Below are 24,094 nucleotides of genomic sequence, written 5' to 3'. Positions count from 1 at the left end.
TGTGGTGTGACAATGCTTTTATTTGACCTAATATCAACTGAACACATCAACAGCTCCGTAACGGATAGTCTTAACCACCGACTCATTTCTTATTCATGCTATTGTCAAAGATGGATGCAGAAATGCTTTATTTATGAATATACCGTGACTGTGTGTGTGTGTGATTTGTTGTGTTAAATAAAGATGAGTCAATGGTTCATTATTATTTTATAACATTGGTTTCATTTCCCATTAATCTGGGCCTATTCTGAGTGAGTTGACTACGAGTGGAACCACAACGTTAATGCTATTCATGAACGTTACACTTCGTCGGATTGGTTTGACACACGGCACATCTTTTATATCACAAGTTGGCATGTATTTACAAAGGTTCTAGATCCTTCTTCTAAAACCACAACGTATGAACTTGTGCAACTTTGGATAAGTTCTAGACCGAGATGTGGGATTTAGATTGCTTAACGCGCCTACGTTCTCATGGCGACAGTGAATAAAGTACCAAAAAAAAGGCACACGGTTACATTTCAATTGGTTCAACAACAACAAAATATAAAGCATTTTATACAAGTCATATGGTCTACAATTATGTACACTTTGCCCTGTCGTCATAGCGACAGACAGCTCATGATTTGGCTATTGATTGGAGAGGCACTTTTAATCTGCAGTTTTTTCTCTGGTTTCTTTTATCTGCCTTGACACCTTATTCTCCATGGCTCTGGTCAATAGTAGTGTACTATGTAGGGTGTTTCAGCACACTAACAGTAGGGATCCGGTATGTAACACCGTGAAGATTGTATACTACTGTAAATATAGAGTATACTCCGAGTTAGCGGTGTCATAGGCATAGAATGCTGTTTTTGTGGTTATTGTGCTAGCGGAACCTATATGAATATTATGTGACATGCAGTAATGCTGTGTCATGTGTGAATCAATGTTTTTTCTTTTGGTGGGCTATGTGTTGGAGAGATTAGAACCGCTATAAAACGTAACACTTACAGCAACATACAGTAATATGGAGTAAAAGGCAATATGATCCATTGACTAGAGTCGGAGTCTATTCCATGCTACTTTTGGCTGTGTTTACACAGGCAACCCAATTCAGATATTTTGTGCAATTATTGGCAAAATATCTGATCTTGATTGGTAAAAATACCAATTAGTGGTAAAAAAAATAAAATAAAAAATAAACAAATCTGAATTGGGCCGCCTATGAAAAGGCAGCCCCTGCGACTCCTCCTTTGTGGTGCTTCTTCCACTCAGTCTTCCCCAACCTGCACGATTCTCAGACGTTACCAGCCCGGCTGAAGGTATAAGCCTCAGTCCCTTTCAATTTGGCATTTACAGTAAAAGAGACGGCGAGTGTCTCTGTTTAGAGACGTCTTCTGCATTCTTCCGCTCTCTGCCTCTCTCTCTCTCTCTCTCTCTGTGCGACTGTCTGCACCCCCGCGTGGTTATAAGCTGCCAGTGACGTTCCTGTCGACGGCCCAGTCTGGGAACTCAGTCAGGTTGAAGAGGGGCACACCCCAGGTCGTTATGGCCAGCATCACCACTAGAACACCAATCAGATTCACCCCAAAGCCTGCCTTCACCTGAGACAGACAACAACACTGGGTAAGAAAGATGTGCTTGTTCTCTCACTTATCATTGAGGAGCTACAGTATGTGCCTGAGCCTCTGTGTTCTATTTAAGGCCCTGTGTTTTTGTGCAATTATGTGACTTAGCAAGTCCTCTTATTTCTCATGTCTTCTTTACTCTATATATTTTTGTTAGGTATACTATTTTGATGTTGATTACGGCACTGTTGGGTGGAGCTTGCAAATGAAGCATTTCAATGTACTTGAGCATGTGACGACAAAACGTGCATTTATCCAGATATGAGAATTACACCAAAAATGAAGGAAATTGTCTGAGGTGCTGGACCATCTGATGGAAAAAGAAAAACGCAGACAGTCTGATGAAAAAGCTGTAAATGAAAAGGTTCAGATCCAGGCATGTCACATGATTGCGCAGAACACAGGGCTCTAGTTATAATGACTGATTGCTGGTCATTAAAAGGTATTATGACTATTAAATAAATCTGTTATAATCTTGTATAATAGGAGTGTTACGTAAAAACGTGCAGAATTGCGTGTTATTGCAACAACGGCCTTTGATTCTGCTTGGCACTGTGCAGTCCCGTCCCAGTGGGGTTGGTGCTTATGTGTTTGTGTCTCACCATGTCGCTGATCTGCACGTGTCCGTAACTGAACACTATGGCGTTAGGGGGGTTCCCGACGGGCAGCATGACCCCAAATGACACACACATGGTGGCAGGGATGAGTGTGTGGAGAGGGTTGATCTTCAGGGTCTCGGACTGAGAGGGAGCGAGAGGAGAGAGGTCACATAACGGAGTGTCAGGCAAAGGAACAGGGTGTCTCGGAGTGTTTTCAATAACATTGACAGAGAGAGGAGGCGAGCAGATGGTTGTGTTGATGTTGAGAGAAGAGAGTAGAAGTGTGTAGGCTATTTGAGGACACTCGGAATCGAGCTGAGAAATTGATGGATGGGGTTTAGGTTTTTCTTCACGGGCTCTCAGCGATAGAGGGGATAGTTAGGGAAGAGAGAATAGACCATGACTGTGGTTCTCTCTAGAGCAGAGTGTGCTTCTTACCAGAGACGATCGAGAGGAAAGGTAGAGAAGACTGACAGAGAATGACTGTTATTCTTACCAGAGCAGAGAGGATAGGTAGGAACACGGTGAGAGTAGCAGGGTTGCTGGCGAACTCTGTAACCGCAGAGACGAGCAGGCAGGCCAGCAGCGTGACCATCCACGGGGGGAGACCACTCATCGGCTCCAGCTGTCTGCCAATCCACACACTAAGCCCTGACACCTGAACACACACACAATGACCAGACACACACACACACCACATGATCAGACACACACCATGCCGAATGTCTGTACTATAGATTGTGACGCAACTTCATAGCTCACACAGTAACGTGAATACAGTATATACTGTAACCCGCAATGGGGCGGCAGGTAGCCTAGTGGTTAGAGCGTTGGGTCAGTAAACGAAAGGTTGCTAGATCGAATCCCCGAGCTGACAAGGTAAAAATCTGTTCTGCCCCTGAACAAGGCAGTTAACCCACTGTTCCTAGGCCGCCACTCTAAATAAGAATTTGTTCTTATTAACTGACTTGCCTCGTTAAATAAAAATAAAATAAAACGTTTCATGTGTACAACATCTAAAGACCTGCGTCACTATACTGAGAACTTTGTCATTTCTAAAAGGATGTATTTGGGTGTTTTTGGAACCTTTGTTTATGTTTTTTCAAGGCCCCCATACTACACAACAATAATTAGGAAGTGATTTGCTGTTTGGGGTAAGTTTCTCAAAAGTGAAATAACCAAAAAAAGTGTCTGGCACCTTCTATAACATCCCATTTACATAGAGATTTGGTTGTAAAACCTTTTCAAATCGGGACCCAAATGAGACATTGACCGTCCTCCTGTGACCCAAATTGTCCTCTATTGACCCAAATTAGGATGAAATAGTGTGTGATTATAGATGTACTCTCATAACTTGCGACCCACCTCTCGCATGCCCAGGGCCCACTTTGGGTTCCGAACTCTAGTTGAAGAAGCCCTGGTATAGTGTATATAGCCTAGTATCCATATTAAAGCTCCTGTATGTTACCTTGCAGCATGAACTAGGCCGTTTGAGATGGTTGTCATCCTAAGCTATCCGCCCTGTGGTGAGTAGCTACATGTTGTTTGTACAGTATACTATATAACCTGGTACCTTGCAGCCAGCAGCCAAGGCGTAGCCCCCTCCCACAAGGATGACGATCTCCCAGGGCATGAGATTCTGGAAGTCCTTCCAGGTGATCATGGGGGCCAGGGGGTCTGGGTCTTTTTCTGTGGAGCCGCCCCCTGCTGTGGTTCTGGGGGCCCGAGAGAAGGGCCGGCGGGCCGGGATGAGGAAGAGCAGGAAGCCCAGCAGCACAGAGACAGTGGCGTCGGTCCTGTAGCCTTTCCTGCGGAAACAGAACACGACATTTAACAAGGCTGTTTTAAAAAAAAAATCGAACCTTCCTTATTCGAGGTTAGTCTCAATGAGAGAGACTGCATTTGGAATGGTACCCTATTCCGTTAATAGTGCGCCATTTTCCCCCCCTTTGATAGTACACTACAAAAGGGTGGCTACGCACTTCTCGAACAGCGACGTCCACCCGGGTACGAAGCCCGGTTCTCTGGTGAACCACAGCAGAGTCATCAGGATGAAGAACACTCCTGTCACCACCTCTGGATAGCTACAGCACAGGAGAGGCAATGCACAGGTCAGTGTTATTGTTTTCATTCAGCTTTTAGTCAATCAGTCCTCAAATATGGCTGTACAGCTAGTCTCTTGTCCCATAACTGGAAAAAGAGTCTAAAAATCACCTGATGGGCCCGAGCTTTATGTACTCGTCGTGGATCTTCCTCTCTGACAGCATCTCTCTCCTCGTCTTACGCTTTTTACTCAACGAGCATGTCTCCCTGAAACTGGACACACAACAACAAGGTAAGGTTAATATCACTGAGATACCTGCACAACGTGTGTGTGTGTGTGCGTGCGTGTTCCTGTGTGCGTGTCTTCCTCCATTTTGCATGCATGCATGCGAGGTGCTTACTTGCAGCCGAGGAAGAGGAAGTGCAGCCAGACCCAGGTCAGCAGCAGCATGATGATCGCGATGGGGAAACTGAAGATGAACCAGGTCCCAAAGTTGATCACCTTCGCATCCGGGTAGCGACTGCAAGGGGGGAGAGAGAGAGAGAGAGAGAGAATAGTTAGTGATGGGAGGAGATACAGAGAGCACGGTTAACGTTAAACCAAATGCACCTCACAATCGGTAAGGGTATTGTCCTCATAGTATAACACCAGCAATCTAGCCAAGAGGTTCAGAATCTGACCTTTTTGGTGTCATGTCTATGGTGAGGGACTGCTAGTTGCAGGGTAATCTCTCGTGGACAGACCAAATGGATGCGACAACAAAAGAGAAACAGTTGCTCCGGTCTTTTCTGGCACTGGTTATTTAGATGTTTCAGGGTTGGGTGAAGGTTGTGCTTCAAATGTGGGCTTGGATTTGAAGCACAGATTTGAAGCAGAATATTTTTGGGAAGTGGAGGAGCTTTGGTTTAGAGTTTCCTTTAAGAGGGGTGGAGACTTCACTAGTCTCGTTAGTATCTTATCTCATACATCTCCCCCAGAACCCAATGGAGCATCTGATGGAATTACGGGAGATTGTAGTTCTGGGTTTGAAGACCCAAAAATCGCTGAAGTTGGAGACTTTTATCTCCCTCACCAACTTTAAACATCTGCTATCTGAGCAGCTCATCCCCATACTGTTTATATTTATTTACTTTTCTGCTCTTTTGCACACCAGTATCTCTACCTGCACATGACCATCTGATCATTTATCACTCCAGTGTTAATCTGCAAAATTGTAATTATTCGCCTACCTCCTCATGCCTTTTACACACAATGTATATAGACTCTCTTTTTTTCTTTTTTCTACTGTGTTATTGACTTGTTTATTGTTTACTCCATGTGTAACTTTGTTGTTGTTGTCTGTTCACACTGCTATGCTTTATCTTGGCCAGGTCGCAGTTGTAAATGAGAACTTGTTCTCAACTAGCCTACCTGGTTAAATAAAGGTGACATAAAATAAAAAATAAAAAAATTGACCACACAAAGAATACGTTCAGGTCTATTTTCTGCCTCTGGCCTATGTGGAAGGATATCTAGTAGTTGTCAATACATATACTGGAAGAGATATGGTAATATCTCTGTTTGCTGAAAGACAAGCTGACTCGCTGCTTCTTCTTCGTATACTTGCTCTGCTGTTCGATATCTTGCCCCCCCCCCCCACACACACACACACTGTCTGCGGTCAAGGGTTATTGAGGGGTTTCATTCCTTTTTCCATGTGGAAGTACCGGCCAAGGTCCTGTTTACACACACACAGTCAGATGGACTTGTACAGATATCAATTTTATGTCTCTGTGTGCAGATATAAAAATGCTATTCATGAGTACATCGGACTCTGGGGAGGTCGATAAAGGGCTTAATTGCCAAAATCCTGAAGCATCCCAAAATCCTGAAGTAATGACTATTGATGTTGAGGGAATCTTTTGGAGTCTGATCTCATTGCATATTAGGTGCAAGGCAGAATATATTGAGTATTATTAGTTATTTCTATTACCACATTTGACTATCAATATAATATAATACTAATAATTCTAAATAATTTTGCAGATGATTGACTGCTTTGACAAAATCTGCATACTGGTGTTGAAGAGGATGGGTCTGGTCTGGTGTTGTTGTGAACATTGCTCTGTTGGAAGTCTCTGTTCCCGCAATAGCAGGATACAAATGCCTACAGGGTTAGGTTTCACCAGTGTGGACCTGTTATAGCTACTCAAGACAACAAATCATCTTTTGGGGGATCACCAGCAAACCCCCTGGCTCACAGAGCTGTCCTTTACCAATCTGGGCCCCAGTTTGACCGGGCTAGACGTGAAGGAGTTGCTAAGCAGGGTCTCACATATTTTACTTGCACTGGGAAGGGAGGAAAGGAGGGGGATAGACTGGGAGAGAAGGAAGTCTGATATTTACAGTCCGAGTTACTTTTCCATGAAAAGAGTCCATTTTCCCTGGCTTAGCCTAACTGGTTTATTAAAGTGCCCAGGAAATCGGCTTTGTGGGATTGTTGTGGGTTTACACCAATCCTTCAATCCATCAATCCCAGGCCTCTTTGTCCTTTTGTTTCCTATGGACCCTGACACCCTCTGTCACTGAGTTAAACATGACATGTATAATTCTATGTTCCCTCTAAACTGCGCTGGTGCCGCGCACTTCCTCCAGGCCTGCAGCCCAGAAGAAATGCCATGCGGAGTAGGGACACTTGAAATTTGCTGAATTTGCATGATTAGTTTGAGCTATATAGATCAACGTTTTGTTCTATGACCGAATCAACATTATAATTAGGCCCGTTTCAATGCAACAAACCAAAACAAATCTCACTTTGCAAGATTGTGATTTTGTTGTAGGCAGAGCCAGAGCGAAACGGAGTAGAATTCTATTGGCGGATGTGCACATTTGTTGATATTCTTTGCTAGTTAGCGAGTTATTATGCCATTTATAGATAAGTATAGGTCAGCAATGGGGAGTTACTGCTTCCTACAACAGCACAAAATGTGTAAGCCACATTTCAAGCGGTTTTTAAAAAGCCATTGCTGTGAAAAGCTTTTGTCAAAATTAAAGGGGCAGTGTTTCATTTTGAGACAGGCTTGAATATGCAAATAAGCCAATAGGCAGATGGGTAGCCGACATTGTCTAATTATCTGGTAATAATAATACATTTTATTTTGTAAAGTGGTTTCTTGCATCATACCACACAATACAATGCAATTTACAGTCAGCTATTTGGCCCATGGTGTTACAGACCAAGTAAAAAAATCATGAATTAATGTCAAGCCCTTCATAATGTAAAAAAAAGTTTTTAAAAGTTACATGCAATGTATGCCAGCATTAAACACCACATATAGGTTACTGTAGGCTATCAAAAGTTATTTCCATGTGAAAATGTTATGGGATTTGCTCCATTGGTTTTGTTGGTAGGCCTACATTATGCTCAAATAGCCACAATAGCCTATTGGCTACTGTCTAAAACGCTAAGGGTACAGCCTCAGTGTTCACTGTAAACGTATGCCGGAAGTTAGCCAATAGCCTATTGGCTACTGTCTAAAACGCTAAGGGTACAGCCTCACTGTAAACGTATGCCGGAAGTTGCACAAAGTTCTCACAATGTTCACGTTTCAACTCACAAGACCTAAACTTGTGAGTATAATTCATCTATTCAACTATCTTTATATATCCATTTAAGTTTCACTGAAACAGAAATAACAGATTGTTATTTGGAAGATATTGACAGTGCATGGGGTATTAGTCAGGTATTGTATCTAGTAGTGAGCAATGTGTGGTACTGCAACATAGCTTCAGCGTGTAAATCAGCTAGAAAGATGTGTCGGCATCGAGTAATTGTCTCTGGCCCCCTCCCAGTTAGGGGGTGATGAGCTCTACAGCAGTCTCACAACTCAATCACTGGTTGTAAACTGTTTTCTGCCCCTCCCATAAGATAGAATTTGTAGATAATTGGCCCTCTTTCTGGGACTCACCCACAAACAGGACCAACCCTGGCCTGTTGAGGAGTGACGGACTCCATCCTAGCTGGAGGGGTGCTCACATCTTATCTACCAACATAGACAGGACTCTAACTCCCCTAGCTCCATAATGAAATAGGGTGCAGGCCAGGCAGCAGGCTGTTAGCCAGCCTGCCAGCTTAGTGGAGTCTGCCATTAGCACAGCCAGTGTAGTCAGCTCAGCTATCCACATTGAGACCGTGTCTGTGCCTCGACCTAGGTTGGGCAAAACTAAACATGGCGGTGTTCGCCTTAGCAATTTCACTAGAATAAAGACCTCCTCCATTCCTGAAATTATTGAAAGAGATTGTGATACCTCACATCTCAAAATAGGGCTACTTAATGTTAGATCCCTCACTTCCAAGGCAGTTATAGTCAATGAACTAATCACTGATCATAATCTTGATGTGATTGGCCTGACTGAAACATGGCTTAAGCCTGATGAATTTACTGTGTTAAATGAGGCCTCACCTCCTGGTTACACTAGTGACTATATCCTCCGTGCATCCCGCAAAGGCGGAGGTGTTGCTAACATTTCCGATAGTAAATTTCAATTTACAAAAAAAACCCGACGTTTTCATCTTTTGAGCTTCTAGTCATGAAATCTATGCAGCCTACTCAATCACTTTTTATAGCTACTGTTTACAGGCCTCCTCGGCCATATACAGTGTTCCACACTGAGTTCCCTGAATTCCTATCGGACCTTGTAGTCATAGCAGATAATATTCAAATTTTTGGTGACTTTAATATTCACATGGAAAAGTCCACAGATCCACTCAAAAAAGGCTTTCGGAGCCATCATCGACTCAATGGGCTTTGTCCAACGTCTCCGGACCTACTCACTGCCACAGTCATACTCTGGACGTAGTTTTGTCCCATGGAATAAATGTTGTGGATCTTAATGTTTTTCCTCATAATCCTGGACTATCGGACCACCATTTTATTATGTTTGCAAACGCAACAAATAATCTACTCAGACCCCAACCAAGGAGCATCAAATGTCATGCTATACATTCTCAGACAACCCAAAGATTCCTTGATGCCCTTCCAGACTCCCTTTGCCTACCCAAGGATGTCAGAGAACAAAAATCAGTTAACCACCTAACTGAGGAACTCAATTTAACCTTACGCAATACCCTAAATGCAGTTGCACCCCTAAAAACTAGAAACATTTATTATAAGAAACTAGCTCCATGGTATACAGAAAATACCCGAGCTCTGAAGCAAGCTTCCAGAAAATTGGAACGGAAATGGCGCCACACCGAACTGGATGTCTTCCGACTAGCTTGGAAAGACAGTACTGTGCAGTATCGAAGAGCCCTCACTGCTGCTCGATCATCCTATTTTTCCAACTTAATTGAGGAAAATAAGAACAATCCTAAATTTATTTTTGATACTGTCGCAAAGCTAACTAAAAAGCAGCATTCCCCAAGAGAGGATGGCTTTCACTTCAGCAGTAATAAATTCATGAACATCTTTGAAGAAAAGATCATGATCATTAGAAAGCAAATTACGGACTCCTCTTTAAATCTGCGTATTCCTCCAAAGCTCAGTTGTCCTGAGTCTGCACAACTCTGCCAGGACCTAGGATCAAGGGAGACACTCAAGTGTTTTAGTACTATATCTCTTGACACAATGATGAAAATAATCATGGCCTCTATAAACCTTCAAGCTGCATACTGGACCCTATTCCAACTAAACTACTGAAAGAGCTTGGCCCTCCTATGTTGAACAAAATAAACGGCTCTTCATCCACTGGATGTGTACCAAACTCACTAAAAGTGGCAGTAATAAAGCCTCTCTTGAAAAAGCCAAACCTTGACCCAGAAAATATAAAAAACTATCTGCCTATATCGAATCTCCCATTCCTCTCAACATTTTTTGAAAAAGCTGTTGCACTGCAACTCACTGCCTTCCTGAAGACAAACAATGTATACGAAATGCTTCAGTCTGGTTTTAGACCCCATCATAGCACTGAGACTGCACTTGTGAAGGTGGTAAATTACTTTTTAATGGCGTCAGACCCAGGCTCTCCATCTGTCCTCGTGCTCCTAGACCTTAGTGCTGCTTTTGATACCATAGATCACCACATTCTTTTGGAGAGATTGGGAACCCAAATTGGTCTACACGGACAAGTTCTGGCCTGGTTTAGATCTTATCTGTCGGAAAGATATCAGTTTGTCTCTGTGAATGGTTTGTCCTCTGACAAATCAACTGTAAATTTCGGTGTTCCTCAAGGTTCTGTTTTAGGACCACTATTGTTTTTGTACAGTCGTCTCAAATAAAACTGTGAAGGACCTCTGTGTTACTCTGGACCCTGATCTCTCTTTTGACGAACATATCAAGATTGTTTCTTTCCAGGACAGCTTTTTTTCATTTACGTAACATTGCGCTCTCTCTCTCTCTCTCTCACTCACTCACTCACTCACTCACTCACTCACTCACTCACTCACTCACTCACTCACTCACTCACTCACTCACTCACTCACTCACACTCTCTCTCTCTCTCTCACTCACACACTCTCTCTCAGGACCTGAGCCCTAGGACCATGCAACAGGACTACCTGGCATGATGACTCCTTGGTGTCCCCAGTCCACCTGGCCGTGCTGCTGCTACAGTTTCAACTGTTCTGCCTGCGGCTATGGAACTGACCTGTTCACAGTCCTTACTATTTGACCATGCTGGTCATCTATGAACATTTGAACATCTTGGCCATGTTCTGTTATAATCTCCACCCGGCACAGCCAGAAGAGGACTGGCCACCCCTCATAGCCTGGTTCCTCTAGGTTTCTTCCTAGGTTTTGGCCTTTCCAGGGAGTTTTTCCTAGCCACCGTGCTTCTACACCTGCATTGTTTGAGGTTTTAGGCTGGGTTTCTGTACAGCACTTTGATATATCAGCTGATGTAAGAAGGGCAAAATAAATCGATTTGATATTAATAGACTATGTGTGACCAGTGTGAGCTAGCTAGCTATTTAGCGGTGCACACTGGTAGCGTTTCAATTGGTGACGTCATATGCTCTGAGACTTTGAAAGTTTTTTCCCCCTTGCTCTGCGAGGGCCGTGGCTTTTGTGGCGTGATAGGTGACGATGCTTCATTGGTGCCTGTTTTTGATATGTTCAGAGGGTCTCTGGTTCGAGCCCAGGTTGGAAATACTGTTACACATGGGATATTTGTCTGATAGTGTATTGATAGGCCATGGGGTATTTACCAGGTATTGTACCTATTGAACTGCATTCAATGCAGTGTATGGTAATGTAGCTTACTTGTTGAACTGTTCAGCGAAGATAAGGTTGGTGGAGGTGCCCGTGATGGTGATGAGGCCTCCAATGGTGGCTGCGTATGTGATGCTGAGAGAGAGACATTTACAGATCATATGATCTCTCTTGGTGGGATAGCGAGAGTTCTTGCTCTCCTTCTCCTTCTTAGGCTCTGGGATGCTGATCGCTGTCTGGAACGGAGAGAGGAGCAAGTATAGTGAGTCACTGATTGTGGGGGAGGAAAAAACATGTGCAGTGGAGAGAACAAGTATTTGATACACTGCAGATTTTTCCGGTTTTCCTACTTACAAAGCGTGTAGAGGTCTGTAATTTTTATCATAGGTACACTTCAACTGTGAGATACGGAATCTAAAACAAAAATCTAGAAAATCACATTGTATGATTTTAAGTAATTCATTTGCATTTTATTGCATGACATAAGTATTTGATCACATACCAACCAGTAAGAATTCCGGATCTCACAGTCCTGTTCTACACTCATTACCTGTATTAACTGCACCTGTTTGAACTCGTTACCTGTATAAAAGACACCTGTCCACACGCTCAATCAAACAGACTCCAACCGCTCCACAATGGCCAAGACCAGAGAGCTGTGTAAGGACATCAGGGATAAAATTGTAGACCTGCACAAGGCTGGGATGGGCTACAGAACAATAGGCAAGCAGCTTGGTGAGAAGGCAACAACTGTTGACGCAATTATTAGAAAATGGAAGAAGTTCAAGATGACGGTCAATCACCCTCGGTCTGGGGCTCCATGCAAGATCTCACCTTGTGGGGCACCAATGATCATGAGGAAGGTGAGGGATCAGCCCAGAACTACATGGCAGGACCTGGTCAATGACCTGAAGAGAGCTGGGACCACAGTCTCAAAGAAAACCATTAGTAACACACTACGCCGTCATGGATTAAAATCCTGCAGTGCACGCAAGGTACCCCTGCTCAAGCCAGCGCATGTCCAGGCCCGTCTGAAGTTTGCCAATGACCATCTGGATGATCCAGAGGAAGAATGGGAGAAGGTCATGTGGTCTGATGAGACAAAAATAGAGCTTTTTGGTCTAAACTCCACTCGCCGTGTTTGGAGGAAGAAGAAGGATGAGTACAACCCCAAGAACATCATCCCAACCGTGAAGCATGGAGGTGGAAACATTATTATTTGGGGATGCTTTTCTGCAAAGGGGACAGGATGACTGTACCGTATTGAGGGGAGGATGGATGGGGCCATGTGTCGCGAGATCTTGGCCAACAACCTCCTTCCCTCAGTAAGAGCATTGAAGATGGGTCGTGGCTGGGTCTTCCAGCATGACAAAGACCCGAAACACACAGCCAGGGCAACTAAGGAGTGCCTCCATAAGAAGCATCTCAAGGTCCTGGAGTGGCCTAGCCAGTCTCCAGACCTGAACCCAATAGAAAATCTTTGGAGGGAGCTGAAAGTCCGTATTGCCCAGCAACAGCCCCGAAACCTGAAGGATCTGGAGAAGGTCTGTATGAAAATCCTTGCTGCAGTGTGTGCAAACCTGGTCAAGAACTACAGGAAAGGTATGATCTCTGTAATTGCAAACAAAGGTTTCTGTACCAAATATTAAGTTCTGCTTTTCTGATGTATCAAATACTTATGTCATGCAATAAAAGGCAAATTAATTACTTAAAAATCATACAATGTGATTTTCTGGAATTTTGTTTTAGATTCTGTCTCTCACAGTTGAAGTGTACCTATGATCAAATTACAGACCTCTACATGCTTTGTAAGTAGGAAAACCTGCAAAATCGGCAATGAATCAAATACTTGTTCTCCCCACTGTATGTACATGTATATACATTTGTATTTTGTACACAATAAAGAAAATAAATGATGGGTCAAAATCGAAATATTTCTCCCAGCGTTGGTCAAAGCTCAGAACGCTTATATTCTTGATCTGACCGAGTTTTTATTGAGCCTGCTTCTTTGCGAATGAGTGGAATCATGAACAGTGGTTTGTTAGTTATGGTCGCATGCGTCCTCTGGATTTGCTTCCTGGATTTGCATTTTTTTAGCAGCACATTGACCACTCTCTCAAACGGCTAACTCTTCCCTCTCGCGGCACAGACTGAGGGCCTGACGTTGGCAAAGCTGTAGACGCTGCTGATAGTGTGTTTGCGAGATGCCGGTCAAAAGGCAATTTTAAAATTGTCCTGCGACTCCTGCCGTGTCTACAGGCATCCCCTAAGAAACAAAAAACGACTTTCTGAGAATGAGTGCACAACTGGTAGTCACGTATAGATATGTATAGCTACACTGCTCAAAAAAATAAAGGGAACACTTAAACAACACAATGTAACTCCAAGTCAATCACACTTGTTTGAAATCAAATTGTTCACTTAGGAAGCAACACTGATTGACAATAAATTTCACATGCTGTTGTGCAAATGGAATAGACAACAGGTGGAAATTATAGGCAATTAGCAAGACACCCCCAATAAAGAGTGGTTCTGCAGGTGGTGACCACAGACCACTTCTCAGTTCCTATGCTTCCTGGCTGATGTTTTGGTGACTTTTGAATGCTGGTGGTGCTTTCACTCTAGTGGTAGCATGAGACGGAGTGTACAACCCACACAAGTGGCTCAGGTAGTGCAGCTCATCCAGGATGGCACATCAATGCGAGCTGTGGCAAGAAGGTTTGCTGTGTCTGTCAGCGTAGTGTCCAGAGCATGGAGGCGCTACCAGGAGACAGGCCAGTACATCAGGAGACGTGGAGGAGGCCGTAGGAGGGCCCAGCAGCAGGACCGCTATCTCCGCCTTTGTGCAAGGAGGAGCAGGAGGAGCACTGCCAGAGCCCTGCAAAATGACCTCCAGCAGGCCACAAATGTGCATGTCTGCTCAAACGGTCAGAAACAGACTCCATGAGGGTGGTATGAGGGCCCGACGTCCACAGGTGGGGGTTGTGCTTACAGCCCAACACCGTGCAGGACGTTTGACATTTGCCAGAGAACACCAAGATTGGCAAATTCGCCACTGGCGCCCTGTGCTCTTCACAGATGAAAGCAGGTTCACACTGAACACGTGACAGACGTGACAGAGTCTGGAGACGCCAGTGGGAACGTTCTGCTGCCTGCAACATCCTCCAGCATGACCGGTTTGGCGGTAGGTCAGCCATGGTGTGGGGTGGCATTTCTTTGGGGGGCCGCACAGCCCTCCATGTGCTCGCCAGAGGTAGCCTGACTGCCATTAGGTACCGAGATGAGATCCTCAGACCCCTTGTGAGACCATATGCTGGTGCGGTTGGCCCTGGGTTCCTCCTAATGCAAGACAATGCTAGACCTCATGTGGCTGGAGTGTGTCAGCAGTTCCTGCAAGAGGAAGGCATTGATGCTATGGACGGGCCCGCCCGTTCCCCAGACCTGAATCCAAATGAGCACATCTGGGACATCATGTCTCGCTCCATCCACCAACGCCACGTTGCACCACAGACTGTCCAGGAGTTGGCGGATGCTTTAGTCCAGGTCTGGGAGGAGATCCCTCAGGAGACCATCCGCCACCTCATCAGGAGCATGCCCAGGTGTTGTAGGGAGATCATACAGGCACGTGGAGGCCACACACACTACTGAGCCTCATTTTGACTTGTTTTAAGGACATTATATCAAAGTTGGATCAGCAGTAGTGTGGTTTTCCACTTTAATTTTGAATGTGACTCCAAATCCAGACCTCCATGGGTTGGTAAATTTGATTTCCATTGATAATTTTTGTGTGATTTTGTTGTCAGCACATTCAACTACGTAAATAAAAAAGTATTTAATAATAATCTTTCATTCATTCAGATCTAGGATGTGTTATTTTTTATTTTTTTTGAGCAGTGTATGTAGATCAGTGGAGGCTGCTGAGGGGAGGACGGCTCATAATGAAGGCTGGAACAGAGCGAATGGAATCAAACACATGGAAACCATGTGATAGTGGAGTTGTTTTATTTGATAACATTCCACTAATTCTGCTCCAGCCATTACCACGAGCCCGTCCTCCCCAATTAAGGTGCCACCAGCCTGTGATGTAGTTATGTCAGTCAGGTGGCTAGCTGCCAGCAGAGATTTCTATGGCATTGAAGAGCTTTGGCTAGTATTAATGAACCATTGCTTATTGGGATCCTTGGTACGTCCATACCCTAAACCTAACCCCCAATCATAACCTTAACCAAAACCCCTACCTAACCCTAACCTTAACCATTTTAAATGTCAACTCAATGGGGTAGGGGCTTCCCAAGGATACTAAGTTCTAAATGTTACTAAAGTACTAAATGTTGCTTTACAGAGAGTAGGCTACTAAAACAGCCAGTGATGTGGCTGTTGATAATTTCTTTCCTTTCAGGGGTATAACATTACAGATGTGTTTGTAGATTGATTGAGATGAATTAACCTACAGCAGCCAAGGTGATAATGTCTGGGGTCATTTTTGCTCGTTTTTGCTGTTTTCCAAATAGCAATAAATTAGCTTAAACTTTTTTTAAATATATATTGGGAGGGGGGGGGTATTGATTTTAATGTATTTTATTTGACCTTTATTTAACTAGTCAAGTCAGTTAAGAACACATTATTCTTTACAATGAAGGCCTAGGAACAGTGGGTTAACTGCCTTGTTCAGGGGCAGAACGACAGAGTTTTACCTTGTCAGCTTGGGGATTCGATCTAGCAACCGTTCAGTTACTGGCCCAAAGCTCTAACCACTAAGACCTGCCTTTCCGAGCTTCACCAAAACTTAAACCCTGGTTATGCCACTGAGTGTAGTGAGTGTGTCTACTGACCGATGGCAGTTGTCCGTTGGTCTGCTTTAGAGACAATTGGCCCAGACTGGTCTTACTGGCCTTCCTACCAGTCCCGTTAGTCTCCACAGTCGGCAACTGAGAGAACAAAACACACAATGGAGAATTAACGTTGAAGTAAGAGAATGGAACCACATATATTTGTACACAGATTTTCAAAGGTTTATGTTCTCACCTCAGTCAGAGTGCAGAGCTCCTGCTTCACACAGCTGTGGATAAAACACAACACGTTCAAAAGCATAACACTGGAGTTGTTTTCATGATGTGGACTGCAAGACTGTATTGTATGTGATTCTTCAGTGACTGTCTCAAAAGCTCCCCAGGTCTTACCTGTCTCTGCGATACAGACGCTCTAGTTGGTTCTTTTCTAGATTCTCTTCCTTGTCTGCAAAGGAGCAAAATAAAACCGTTTAACGATTATAGTGATGTACAATTTATCATGTCTCTGAGATGTTTACTGCAGGCAGTGAAAGGGCAGCCATACCGCCGAGGCAGTCGTCCTCGGTGGCCTCGACGGTTTCGGAGTCTTCCTGGGTGTCGGCCACGCCGGTGCTGATGAGCTGCTGCAGGACGGCCTCAGCGATGGGCATCACCATAGCAGTGGTGGAGGTGTTACTGAGCCACATGGACAGGAAGACCGTACAGCACATGAAACCCAGCACCAACCTGAGAATACACACAGGAGAGAGGAGAAGTTGAGGGTGTGTGTGTGTGTAATTGATTTATATATGTTTGTGTGCGTTTGTGGTAGCTGCGTACTTACATGCCAGGCTTGGCTCCGGCAATCATGACCATGCGTAAAGCGATGCGTTTGTGGAGGTTCCATTTCTCTATGGAGGCCGCCAGACAGATCACCCCCATCAGCAGCAGAGTGGTGTCCTTACAGTACTCTGCAGCTACCTGTACCAAAGACAACCACACAGTATTTATAGCACTCTATACGTACATATACACTCAACCCTTACATGTGGCTCGCACGAACACACACCTGGATTCATTTAAAAAAAAATTTACTTTGACCTCTTCTATGTTCATGTTTGTCCCCAAAAAATCCTGTATTGACATGGTCACTAGTCAGTATATTGTTGTATACCACCACAGGTCATGACCTCTAACTACAGAGAACTGACCTTTTGTGATTATTGGAACTAGACTAGATATTCCTAACCATCATGACTTCTCTCCAGTCTCTGTCTAGTTCTCATTTTTAATCAGAACCGGTTGAGTTCTGAGAAGAACATACTGTACTCCAGGATGGGCTCAGATGGATCAGTTGGATCAACACGTCTGAGCTTTGCTCCTTTCCAAACATTTGCAATTGGAGGCATACGAACCAAAAATGTGACCCAAAACTCATAGCACGGCACGAGAGTGAGCAAGAACACCTTCTTGTTTGTGCCAGGTTAAAACTGAGGTAAAGCAATCCCATTGGCGAGGCAAGGTGAGGTGTGAGAGAGCTGCACTAAGTACAGTACACAAGTCTAGTCATCAGAGCAAAGAGTTGCAGAAAAACGTGGATATTTACCAAACACGATTACAAGAGCTTATAATAACACTAATAGCCTTCTTTGGCAGGTTTTGTCCATGCGATCAGATCACATGAGCAACTCAGTGGTTCTTTTTTTATGTAACACTGACATAGTGAGGAGAGGGAACCATTAATGGTGGTCATTGGGACCACTTTGGGTTGGTTTAATGACAGACCATTTCCTGTCCAGCAGGGGTTAATAGGTTACTTTGATCAGTACATGAGGCCATCATCTCAGTGATAAGTGTTTCACTGGAGACGGACAGAGAGGTTCTGACGACCATGCTTCCTGTATTATATTAGACGTTAGCATACAGACACCTCGTGATAACTGATGATCTGATGACGTCAGATGACGTTACTCACATGTTTACATGGGTCTGTGACATCATGACCATCTCTTCACATAACAAGAGAGGAGGATGGTGAATTTAGAGTATAGGTGAAAGGATAATGAATGAATTAAGGATAAGGATAATGAATGAAGGATAACGTTTAAGACTTCATGAAGCCTTTAGAAACACCTTAGAAGGTGCTGTACAAGTACATCGTCTGTGGTTGTTAGTTCACGCATGAGGCTACATCTAGCGAGTTAGCGAGTGTAAACCAGGTGTCAACAACAATGCTGAGTTTTTTGTTTGTTTCCTCAGAATGGGATTGGGTCAACCTACTTCCCTTTCAGTCATCACAGAGGCATTACAAAGCAATGGGACAGGACTTCTCAGGTTCTTCCTATAAAGCATCCATCCATACGCTTCACATCCATCTGGTCCACACATGTAGCTGTGTGTGTTTGTCCTAGATTTTCATTTAATACATTTTAATTTCTAATCCCATCCCTGTAGGAGGCCTTTTGCCTTTGGTAGGCCGTCATTGTAAATAATAATTTGTTCTTAACTGAATTGCCTAGTTAAATACATACAAGTTCATTCGGCCTTGGTGGGAGTCAGGTGCTCAGATTACCGTATCTACAGTTGAACAAGAATTATTAGAAAATAAATATTTTTGGTTTGAATGTACATTTGTGTGTTTGTACACTGAACAAAAATAAGACAAATGCAAGATGTAAAGTATTGGTCCCATGTTTCATGAGCTGAAATAAAAGATCCCAGAAATGTTCCATATGCACAAAATGCTTATTTCTCTAAAATGTTGTGCACAAATTTGTTTACATCCCTGTTAGTGAACATTTCTCCTTTGCCAAGATAATCAATCTACCTGACAGGTGTTGCATATTAAGAAGCTGATTAAACAGCATGATCATTACACAGGTGCACTTTGTGCTGGGGACAATAAAAGGCCACTATAAACTGTGCAGTTTTGTCACACAGAACAATGCCACAGATGTCTCAAGTTTTGAGGGAGCGTGCAATTGTCGTGCTCACTGCAGGAATGTCCACCAGAGCTGTTGCCAGATAATTTAATGTACATTTCTCTACCATAAACCGAGAGAATTTGTCAGTACGTGCAAGCGGCCTCACAAACACAGACCATGTGTATGATGTTGTGTGGGCGAGCGGATTGCTGATGTCAATGTTGTCAACAAAGTGCACCATCGTGGCGGTGAGGATATGGTATGGGCAGGCATATGCTAGGGCAGTGAACACAACTGCATTTTATCGATGGCAATTTGAATGCAGAGGGATATTCTGATGGGATCCTGAGGCCCATTGTCATGCCATTCATCCGCCGCCATCAACTCGTGTTTCAGCATGATAATGCACAGCCCCATGTTGCAAGGATCTGTGCATAATTCCTGGAAGCTAAAAATGTCCCAGTTCTTCCATGGCCTGCAAACTCAACAGACATGTCACCCATTGAGCATGTTTGGGATGCACTGGATCGACGTGTATGACAGTGATCTAGTTCCCGCCAATATCCAGCAACTTCACACAGCCATTGAAGAGGAGTGGGACAACATTCCACAGGCCACAATCAACAGCCTGATCAACTATGCAAAGGAGATGTGTCGCGCTGCGTGAGGCAAATGGTGGACACACCAGATATTGACTGGTTTTCTGATCCACGCCCCTACTTTTTTTTTTTTTAAGGTATCTGTGACCAAGTCATGTGAAATCCATCGATTAGGGCCTAATGAATATATTTTGAATGACTGACTTCCTTATATGAACTGTAACTCAGTAAAATATTTTAAATGGTTGCATGTTCTGTTTATGTTTTTTTTCAGTGTATATGTGTGTGTGCGCTCCTGGTCCTCAGTGCCCTTAGCAGAGAGCGAGAAAAAGAGAGATTAGAGTGAGTGATAGTTTACTGACCTCGCTGGACTTGAGCACTCCGAACAGCGGGTATAGGAAGGCTGGTACGAGGGCAGCAGCTCCCAGGGGTACAGCCTCTGACACCCAGTACACCGCTGTCACTATCAACACGTACGCACAGCAGGCCTCCTACATGGGACAGAGACACCGGGGACAGAGACACAGGGGGTGAGACATAGGGAAGAGACAAGGGATTGGGCTTTTATGCAACAATGCAGTTTGCCATACATTTATGCCTGTATTGTATCCTAACGTTTCTTATCATAAAAGCACGGTCAATTATTTAATATATGTCAATGTTAAACTTGATGTGAAATGCTGGTCAAACAAACTCATTTCTAGGTCCCACATATTGTCAGGGTTCATATGTCTGAGTTTATCGGAGTGCAATAACACTGTTGCCTGAAAGAAAGTGATTTTGATTGGATTTGATTGATTAGGATCCCCATGACCCGACACCAATGGAGACAGCTAGTCCTACTGTGGTCCGACACATAACGCAAAATACATCACAGACAAAAGACTTTACAATTTACACACATTTAAAAACATTCAAATAGTAGCGTGTGTGTGTGTGCATCTATCAAGTTCCTAAGTTACCGTGAGACCGAACCTCCGTGTTCCTTATTCACCTTTCAGCACCATTTATTTGCCATGGAAACAATGGAGAATGTGCTCAGTTTGTGAAAGAGCCCATCCAAATTCCAATCTAACAGTCTAATCAAAATGGGATTTGTTATGTCCTTCATTCAAACGTACCTGTTTAACATTTTTGCTTTCTGGAAACTTGAGGCAGCTTTTCATCAAAAATAGATGATTATCTTTGACCACATTGAATGATCCTCACACTGAATGATCCTTGGTTACCATAGACGGGGTAGAGTACAGTACTCCTACGGGACCACCAGTGGTGGTCACATTGTACAGTAAACCAGCGGTAACTTATCATGCGTAAGTGAGGAAGCCTTAGAAATCTCCCCTTTCCATAATATGTGGCATACAGGTGATGTGTCAGGCACTTGTCTGACTAGCGTAAACGTGTAACTCCCGGTCGAGTAGAGGATGTCTAGCCAGCGAGGTGAAGGGGTCTGGCAATATATCAGCTATACATACACACACACGCCATCGGACTGTCCAGCTATGCACACACACACACATACACACACTGGTAGTGTAACCGCTCATTGAAAACAATGTTGAATATTGCTGTGTATCACACAGAGACTATTTGGCCCCTCTATGGTGCCTTTGAGGCAGCAGCCACCAACCCTGGCCACTAGCACCTGCCTGGGCATGTTCTCCACATGTGCCCTACTGGACATGCCCAGTCCTGACCACACCGCCCCAGGTGGGAACACAACACCCCCTTTCTGTGATCTACTGGGCATGTCCAGTAATAATGTACTTTGGCCACAGGAAAAGCGTCCCCAGCTTTTGCCCCAGGAAACTGAGGTGATCCTGACTATCTCCCAGTAGTTAGTGTTTGTCAGATACGGGATGTGAAGTCTGATCTCGGTCATTCAGGAGACTGGGGACAGAGACAATCAGTGATCCCAAGAGATCATTGATCAGAGGTTGTCACACAGTAGAGAACTGCCATGCAATGAATGGACTTTCAATGAATCAATAAACTCACTCAAAATCTCATCCTTTTTCCAGTTTCATCAGAGAACTGGGTTATTGAGGCGATCATGGGGTATCTCGTATTTACCGACAGGTTTCGTTTGGTTAGATAGTATGGAAATATGTTTCTAAATGGTCAATTGCTCAATTTGTTTCTCCAATCTGGCATGTGTATGGATGGACTGTGTGATATTTCACTGCAATGAGCAAGCACTTCTCAAGAGGTCAAAGGTAACTCAGCAAACAGTTTCTGTCCACATCTGGAGGTTGCATTGTCACTTCACCTTTCAGACCATGACTCAACATGACCCTTAAGTGAGTGACGAGATCAACGAAAGAAGATGGCTTTTCAGGCATTCATGTTATCTCTTCATCAAGGCCAAATGCTTTTATAAAGATGATTAATCTGGATAACCGTTCATCAGTGTTGACGGTGAGATTTTTTTCTCCAGATGACTACAGAAAGAATGGATTCACTCATTAGTTCAATTCAACCCTTATCTTCCTCTGGAGAAACAACGATGATTAAAAAGAAACACTGTTTTGCATTCCTTCATATGATCATCTCTACTGATAATCTCTGAACACAGTTTGGTCACTTAATCTGCTCATTAGACAGACATTATTTTCTCCTGACTCAAACCCCAAGGAGCTGAGTTCACCCTGCTGTCAGAGATAAGGAGGATGCCTAACCTTGCCTGAGACCAGGGGCCAGTACTCATAAAGCGTCTCAGACTAGGAGTGCTGATCCAGGATCAGTTTAGCGATTCAGATCATAATGAATAAGGACCCTGAAGACTAGGTTTTAGTTTAGTGGGCTAACACAGTCCCGGTGTAAAACAAACCTGGGTTTGAACCAAGAGAGGCACATTAGTGCAATTCTCTCAGGCTGACACAGGAAAACAGAGCATGAGGGGTTCTGTAGCTGCAGCTGGCCACATGCTCCATTGTTCTGTCCCTCTCTGAACTTGACAAATTCTGTAATTGGTGAGAGGGCATTCTGGAACCGCAGGTGGTTCTAGGCAAACAGAACGACCAGACCCGTCCCCACATAGCTGAGCTGAGTTATATAACCTAATAGCTTGGCACAGATTCCCCTTCTCCCAGCCGCCTGTGGTGCCAACCGCTGTACAACAATGCACCCTACTGTGAAGTGTAAACACGCGAAATGGTGCACTTTACGCACAGACGCCGATAGCTTAAATAATGCGTAAAAAAAGTCTCCATCAGCAAAGCATTAATAGAATATGAGGTAAATCGAAATATTTGCACTGTGGGTATGTATTATGGTTAAATATAATCATAAAGACACTTACAGCTGTTCTCACCCCCAATTTGATTCTGCTTCATGTACTGTACGCTAACTCGGAAGAACAATGCCGATAGCCTACCCATGCGCAATATTAGTCATGCTAGTGATATGATATGATGAAGTCGGGTACTCACGCTGGTGGGGTGGATGAGGGGCAACGGCAGCAGCGACAGCGGGATCAGCACCACCAGGATCAGCTTGCGTGCTCTCCATAGCTTCTTGATAAGGTCCATCCTTGCCGCGGCCTCCAGCCTCATCGGGGACTGCTCGCCTGGGTTCGGTCTCCGCGCAGAGAAGCTGGCTTGTTTGTCCCTTTTAACGTTTTTTTTGGCGTGACATGAAGTCTTAATGAAAGTTAAAGAAAAATCCCTTTAAATGTCTCCTTCTGGAGTGAAAACTGGAGTTTCTATTTGCAGTTGGTTGGTCCTCGCAGGTTCTGCTTGTTTGGCTCTGGTGGCGATGTACTGCAGTCTGCAGGGCACAGTCCTCCGTCTTAATAACTGCTCTTTGTACAACCTCACCTCAGTACTTGACCTGCAGGCAACCCCCACCTCTGAGTTCAGCTAGGAGATCCAAAAGTGCAACAAATAGGTTCCTGACTTCTTTTTCAATACTGTCTACCTATTCTTATCTGAATACCAGATAAGGTATCTTATGCAGAGCCCCCTTGCAAAAGAGACCTTGATCTCAGTGGGACTCCCTGCTCAAATAAAGGCTAAATAAAATGTTGTAAAATGCTGATGTTTGAGATAGACCAGGCGGCTACCGTGAGTGCAAAACAAATGTCTATATAAAGAGGTTCTCAGGACCAAGACTTTTCATAACATGTCACATTTATGACCCTCCAGTATGCTAATTTCCTCAACCTCATCCTTCACCCTGCCTCACTGGTCTCTAAGCCAATCAGTTTTTAGTAATGACTTGTCATGAGTTTGCAGCATGGTGTGCAGAAGAGAGGTAGGTCTGATGATGTTTTAGTGCGTCCAATGTGTAATAATATTACAGTCATGTACCATTGGTAACCCTAACATTTGCTACACGGACAATTTACACTGACTCCCTTTA

General features: G+C 44.0%; 1 protein-coding gene across 1 annotated transcript; it reads right to left on the bottom strand.

Moving 5' to 3' along the window:
- On the bottom strand, positions 1 to 23,389 carry LOC139393076 (solute carrier family 13 member 4-like). Its single transcript, XM_071141419.1, has 15 exons — positions 23,164 to 23,389; positions 20,095 to 20,223; positions 17,054 to 17,190; positions 16,775 to 16,956; positions 16,621 to 16,675; positions 16,466 to 16,499; positions 16,273 to 16,368; positions 11,492 to 11,676; positions 4,654 to 4,773; positions 4,424 to 4,525; positions 4,192 to 4,293; positions 3,783 to 4,017; positions 2,706 to 2,867; positions 2,213 to 2,350; positions 1 to 1,586 (listed from the first exon to the last, which is right to left on the bottom strand). The coding sequence occupies exons 1-15, from the start codon at positions 23,284 to 23,286 to the stop codon at positions 1,449 to 1,451; spliced, it is 1,938 nt and encodes a 645-aa protein (XP_070997520.1). The 5' UTR covers positions 23,287 to 23,389; the 3' UTR covers positions 1 to 1,448.
- Positions 23,390 to 24,094: the final 705 nt, after the last annotated feature.

The sequence above is a fragment of the Oncorhynchus clarkii genome, chromosome 33 (assembly GCF_045791955.1).
Source record: "Oncorhynchus clarkii lewisi isolate Uvic-CL-2024 chromosome 33, UVic_Ocla_1.0, whole genome shotgun sequence".
In the NCBI taxonomy this organism is placed as follows: Eukaryota; Metazoa; Chordata; class Actinopteri; order Salmoniformes; family Salmonidae; genus Oncorhynchus; species Oncorhynchus clarkii.
Note: the sequence above shows the minus strand (reverse complement) of the source record. Positions and strands in the feature narration are given on the sequence as shown.